General features: G+C 47.5%; 1 protein-coding gene across 1 annotated transcript; it reads right to left on the bottom strand.

Moving 5' to 3' along the window:
• Nucleotides 1-568: 568 nt before the first annotated feature.
• LOC114508218 (olfactory receptor 9A4) lies at nucleotides 569-1,565 on the bottom strand. The gene is given in 2 exon segments (XM_028526227.2): nucleotides 569-843; nucleotides 845-1,565. Coding segments are annotated over 2 exon segments (942 nt in total). The 5' UTR covers nucleotides 1,541-1,565; the 3' UTR covers nucleotides 569-597.
• Between the last annotated feature and the right edge of the window lie 4,973 nt (nucleotides 1,566-6,538).

Below are 6,538 nucleotides of genomic sequence, written 5' to 3'. Positions count from 1 at the left end.
GGGCTTTGGGACAGCAAATGAAGAGAATAGGTTTGAGCCAGACAAGGAGCGGGCAGGTTTACATGCAGGACACAACGCGCAGGACACGTCCTGGGAAAACGCTCAAAACCTAGAATTAAGTAGGCAGCTAGCCTTTTCTGTTCAGAAATCTAAATATCACACATATTTTTTTTACATTTAGTTTTCTAAAGTTTTACTGTGAACTGTACCATAACTTGAAAAACCATATACCTACATGTGTACACATACAGGGGTGGGCAAAAGTACGTTTATACTTGTGAGTACACGAAACACGGAGTTTATTCTTGTATTATTATTTTACTAGTTTTGTGTTATTTTCCATGCAAACAACTGTAAACCTGCTTTTGCCCCACCCTGTATATGTATGTGTGTGTGTGTATCTTTAAGATAATAAAATAAATTTTCAAGCTAACAGCCAACCACGTGAAAACCATGGTGATGACTTATTGGACTTGTGTTGTGCACAGAAGACACAAGATGATGACAAGAGGCAGCTCGGAGATGAGTAAGTACTTTGCAGATTATTCCAGGCTCCACAATAAGAGTTTTCCCCGTGCAAAATGCCGTAGGGGAAGGCTAGTTCCTGAGTAGCTCACAGCATCGCTTCCCTCCATCCCGAAGGGCCTCTTTGACTTGGTCGTCTCGGAGGGTGAAGATGAAGGGGTTCAGGAAAGGGGTTACCACAGAAATCAGCAGGGAGACGATCTTGTTGTACTCGGCCGCCTGCGTCTGCTTGGGTTTCACGAAGAGGAACAGGCAGGTGCCGTAGCCGATCACCACGAAGGTGAAGTGGGAGGCGCACGTGGAGAAGGCTTTCCTGGAGGCCAGAGGCCAAGGGGATCTTGAGGATGGTGGAGATGATGTAAGTGTAGGAGACGATTGTTGGTGCCAGAGAACCAAAAAGAACAAAAACAGCCATTAAAGAGAGAATGAACTCTATGAAAATAGTATTATTGCAAGAGAGTTGGGGCAGTTGCCCTCAGTCACATGAAAAATGGCCTAGCACGTTTGATTTGCAGAAGGTAAGCTGAAACGTGGCGTAGACTGGCCAGATCTGGAAAAGGGGCATAAAGAGCCACGACACAATTACCACCCCGATGCAGGTGTGGCTGTTCATAATGATGTTGTATCTCAGAGGGTTACAGGCAGCCACGTAACGGTCCACAGCCATGACTCCCAGTGATGCAAACTCCGTGGTCCCCAGAGCAAGGTACAGGAAGAGCTGGGCGACGCATCCTGCCAGAGATATTGTCTGCCTCCCAGGGAGCAGCAAGCCCCAGAGCATGACGGGGACGATGACGGATGTGGTCAGGGTCTCCAAGACAGAGAGGTGGCCGAGGAAGAAATACATGGGGGAGTGCAGACGCTTAGCCACACGGACAACCACGATGATGACCGTGTTTCCCATCAGCGTCACCGAGTAGAAGAAGAGGAAGGCAGCAAAGAGCATGTGGTACAGTCCTTGGGAGCCGGGGAAGCCAAGGAGACAAAAGTCAGTGGCACTAGAGTAATTGCTCATCACTCAGTTCTCAGCTCCTGTTCCCTATGAAATAAGTCTAAAGAGCAAAAGAGAAAATGTTGCTGATCTCAAAAAGACTAAAGACATTCCCAACTTGAAGAAATGTATCTTGCTCCTAGATTCCACAACATGATGCTATTATTTTCTGCAAAAGGCTGGTGTGAAAGGGTTTAGGAAGAAAATACGGACTATATGAAGACAAATGTGTACGTCCAAGAAGATGCGCAACATTCACCCAATACCACTCCAGGCAGGAAACCCCGCCCACCCCAGTACACGCACCCTTGTCTCTCACTTCCCTGCACGTCCTGCCTCCAACTCTGCTCTGACCTGCCTCCCTGTCTACTTCCCTGACCACAAGGTGCCCCTTTTTACCGCCACCCCTCCCACCCTGAATGCCCTCAGCTGCCTTCCGTGCCTGCTAGGTGCGTGCCCTCCAAGTACATTTAAACAGTTACAAGGAAGTATTCCTAGCCAGTCCCACCCAGACATGGTTGTTGCTTTCCTTTGTCTCCTCTAAGCACAGGTTTTATTTGCATTATATTCATTTTAAAGTTTCTCCTCGGTTATATTTACCTTTGGGGACATTTGGGGGAAGTGAGGATCTATCCAGGACATTGTCATAAGAAAAGAGCTATTTGAGACAAAATGTTGAGTCTTTTCCTGACTTCTGGGGAGCTGGGTCTCTGGAGTGGGCTATCCACATGTTTTCGTTAGTGCTATAATGAAAGCCATCCTCCACCTCTCATTCAATAAAGCTCCAAGAGTTCTCATCTTCTCCTGCTCTGAGATTTTGATTCTTCTGGAACCCCAAGGATGACAGAGGGTGGGATCCAGAAGGAACTTCCATCTCTACTTTATGGTCTCTACCCTGAGGCTAGGACACAAGGAAACAGCCGTGACAAGGAGGCAGCATGCTTTACATTTCTCAGGCCTCAACTCTGTCGCCCCAGCAGGGGGGACAAGACCTGGGCGGTGTGCCCCTCCACCCGAACTTCGGTGACCTCAGCCTCGGAGAGCAACTCGGAAAATTCCAAACAGCATCTCTGCTTGTCTGTATGGCCTTGCTTCTCCTCCAGAGCCCCGGGGTAAGGAAAAGTGTTAGAAGGCACCAAAATAGATTATACTGAGCTCCTTAGGGTGTCTGGGCTCCTTCCCTTGATCGTGAGTAAAGACCACACGGATCTTGACTCAAATGTTTTCTGTTTCTGGGCCGTTTCTCACTCATTCCCTCTGAAGCGATATGTGCACAATTTCACTCTCTGTTTTAGACTGTACTTTTCTTCCTGTTGGCTCCCATCAATATCTCAAGTCCTATTACCCATTGACCTGATTATTCATTTCTCAACAAAATCCCATGTTAGAATTAAGTACCCTGAAGGCAAGCTCTGTCTTTCTTGGACCAGCACCAGGGACAAGAAGAGAGTCTGCCAATACCTGAATGAACAGATTAAAGAACAAGTCGCTGAAACAACAGACATCACCCAGCCTGACTACCTTTCCCTCCACTCACCCCGCTCTGAAGCACTGCCCAGTCAACCTGCAGCGTCTCCCGCGCTAGAGTTCCCCTGCGAAATGGCGAGCAGATACACGGAACTGATGAAGAGAAAGAGAGAGCAAGGTGATGGCAGAGACACGTCTGGACGTCCTCAGTCTTGAACTCCCTCGGTCCACTCCGCAGATTCTAGGTGCTCTTGTTTTAGGAGGCCCTCCCATGATGCTCTCCTCCTCTCTCCTTCGTTGACAGGGGTTCTGGGAAGACACTTAGCTGCAGAGAAGGGGACTGGACTGGGAAGTTCAGTAGCTGTCCAGGCATCAATCCCCTGGTGCGGAACCATGCTTGGGAGGCAGACAGCTCCTGCTGTCTCCGCTCATGGTGAACAGCACTGTCCCCACAGAGGAGCTTAGGAAGAAGTCCAAAAAAACAGTGCTCAGGGGAATCCAGCTGTCTCCCGCTTCTCATTCTCTCTGCCTCCTTCTTTCTCTCCCCGATCTGTCCCCAAGGACAGCTGTACACTGAGGAACGATTTGCACAGGTTCACGGACACACTGGGGACACAGTCAAGGAAAAGCTGAATAAACTTTCACTCCCCGCTCCCAAGGTTAATCAAGTGTTAGAACACAGAACATTGTGTGCAGTGGGCAAACCTGACTCCCAGGCAGGAGTTCCTCGGCTCCCAGCTGCCTTCCTCCCCAGCCCTTGCCTATCACCAAACAGCGCAAGCTGTGCACAGCCAGCCTGCTGTCTCCTCTGCCTCTCCCTGATCCCACTTAGCCCTACGGCACCCAAGTGACCCCAAGCTGATCACCCCACTCATGGCTCCAAGACATACGTCCACAACCCAGAGAACACCCAGTGGGCTGCCTTCAGAAACTCCTTTTCATCCCCAAGGTTTCACGAAGCCCATTTTTCCCAGATGATCCTTGCCCTGTCTCTACCACATACTATCAGGCCACTGTCACGGGAACCTGGTAAGAGAGAAATAGAGAGGACCAATACCTCACCCAGCCTCACACTCTGTTCACGCCACAGCCCGTTCCTGTCCCTCCGACAAGCGTGCATCCCAGCTGCGGCCGTGGAGCCACACAGCTCCCGTCCAGGCCCTCAGAGGCTGGCAGGTCATCTCCCTGAACTGCTTGAATTGAGGGAGAAAGCTTGAAGAAACAACATCTGGGATTGGCAAATAAATAAATAAACCCTCCAGAAAAGTGAGGGTGGTCGGGATGCTCAATTAAAGAGCAAAACCACATTTAAAATAATTAGTTTGATATTTTGAAAAACAACGGTCATTTTCATAAGATTAACACAGGTCATAATTGAAAAAATCAAGTGGGAAGATGTAAGGTAAATGTCTCTCTCCCCATCTGCTTCATTCTCCTCATCCGTCTCCTAGAGCTAAATATTAATATGAATTTCTAGTGTGATCATATGGAAGTCTCCTGTGTCTGTACATGAATATCTCCATATATTCTCTTTGAGTAAATGATATTTTAATAAGCATACTGTCCTGCTACTTTATTCTTTAGATATAAAATGTAATCACATGTATCTTTGTGTGTGCGTGCTTGTGTATGTGTTAAACCTTTCCCCATTAGCAATGATTATCAATCACACTTTAAGTGATGGCTTCATAAATATTCCCTTTCTGGATAGACTGATCATTTACTTAATGAGCAGGCTGATGAACATTTTGTTTTCTCCAGTTTCACTTCTATAAATACTGATGCAATAAATACCTTCACAGGTCTGTAAATTTGTACATCTTTTTAATTATAGTAAGTTATTAGCTGTTATCAAACCTCCCTCAGAAGAGTTGAATCAATTCATAATCTCCTGAAGTGACACCCTCCCGGGCCCATCCCCAGAGCTCCCGGGAAGGATGTTTCTATTTCAGAGGTAACCCCGTGCAGATCCCAGGATGACACTAATGTGTCAGGAGTCAGTGGCCACACTGTGAAGGAAGGAGCCAACCCAGAGGCCCTCGTCCCCATGCGGACTGTGCTGACAGCTGCCCAGGACTCCTCTGTCCCAGCATCTGCCTGTGAGCCTCTGAGCAGCTGTGCTGGGTCACGTGATGCAGTTGGGAAAACGTGAAGCCAGGCTGATAGCAAATGCAGAATCCAAAGAGGATGGACTCTTCCTCTTAGGATCCGTGTTGCGGAACCAGCTTCCCTAATCCAAGGTATGGTTCAGTTTCTCTAGATATCCTTCCGGGGTTGTCTAAGGCCACAGCAGCCCAGTAGAGAATTCAGAAGTAGGACAGTGTATAAACCAGTAAAACCTATTCAAAAAGAATTTATGGGTCTATTTAAAGCTAAGTATACCCCTTCCCTATGATCCAGCAATTCTACTTGTAGGTAGTTGCCCAAAATAAATGAAAACACATGTCCTCACAAATCCTTCTGTTATAGCATTCATAGTACCTTTATTCATTGTAGCTAATGACAGAGTAAATACCCATCAACAAGAGAATGGTATATGCACATGAGGAAATACTACTCAGCAATGGAAAATAACAAACTGCTGATAAACACAGAGTGGATGATGCTCAGACACATCACAGTGAATGAAAAGGTCATACACAGATAAATGCCTGTCGTATGACGCCATCACGATGTCATTAAATGCAGCCACCATGCGGTACACTCGATCCCCAGGACTTATCAATTATAACTGGGAGCTCTTACCCTTTGATCAACATCTCTGAATTTCTCCCACTCCCCAGGCCTGGCAACCACCAATCCACTCTCTGCTCCTATGAGGTCAGCTTTTCTAGGTTTCACACACAAGTGAGATCGTACAATATTTGTCTTTCTCTGACATTTCACTCAGCATAATGCCCTCAAGTTTCCTCTATGCTGTCCATGGTGCCACAAATGACAGGATTTCCACCTTTGAAGGCTGAGTACTGTTCCATTATTCATTCGTGGATTAATAGATTCGCTTCATTTACTGACTGACTTCAAGAGAAGAAAGACCCTCTGTCAGCCCTGCTAGCGATTCTGAGAGAGTCTGGCAACTGAGGATTTCTCAGAGCCTCTGTGGACACACCTGCTCTACACTTCTTGTGCCCTCTGGTGGCCGAATTTTTAAGTGGCATGTCCTTTAGTTCCTGGAACACACCAGGCCTGGATCTGACAGCCTCCCTCTTGCTTTTCCAAGGACAGAGCTAACACTCAGGCTGTGGTCTCTCCCTGTCCTGCAGATGCGGGCCGCTAGCCTCCTGCCAAGGCTCCCTCCCCGGGCACTGTGTATTGGGGTGCCCTGCGGCAACTGGGGGGAGGGGTGTACAGGTGTTTTTACCTGCCCAAAGTGACACTACAGTATGATACTGGAATAAAAACATCTAAACATCAAAAACTTACCTCTTGTGACTTCTCTATTAGAAGGAGGCTGGAAATTCTGCTCCATCAAAACTTGGAATCGAACCAAGAAAGCAGGCCTAGGGAGCATAAGACACAAGGGGAAACGCCGTGGTTAGCTTTGTGACATCTGGA

The sequence above is a fragment of the Phyllostomus discolor genome, chromosome 10 (genome assembly GCF_004126475.2).
Source record: "Phyllostomus discolor isolate MPI-MPIP mPhyDis1 chromosome 10, mPhyDis1.pri.v3, whole genome shotgun sequence".
Lineage (NCBI taxonomy): Eukaryota > Metazoa > Chordata > Mammalia > Chiroptera > Phyllostomidae > Phyllostomus > Phyllostomus discolor.
The sequence above is the reverse complement of the archived record's forward strand: the minus strand, read 5'-3'. Positions and strand labels throughout refer to the sequence as shown.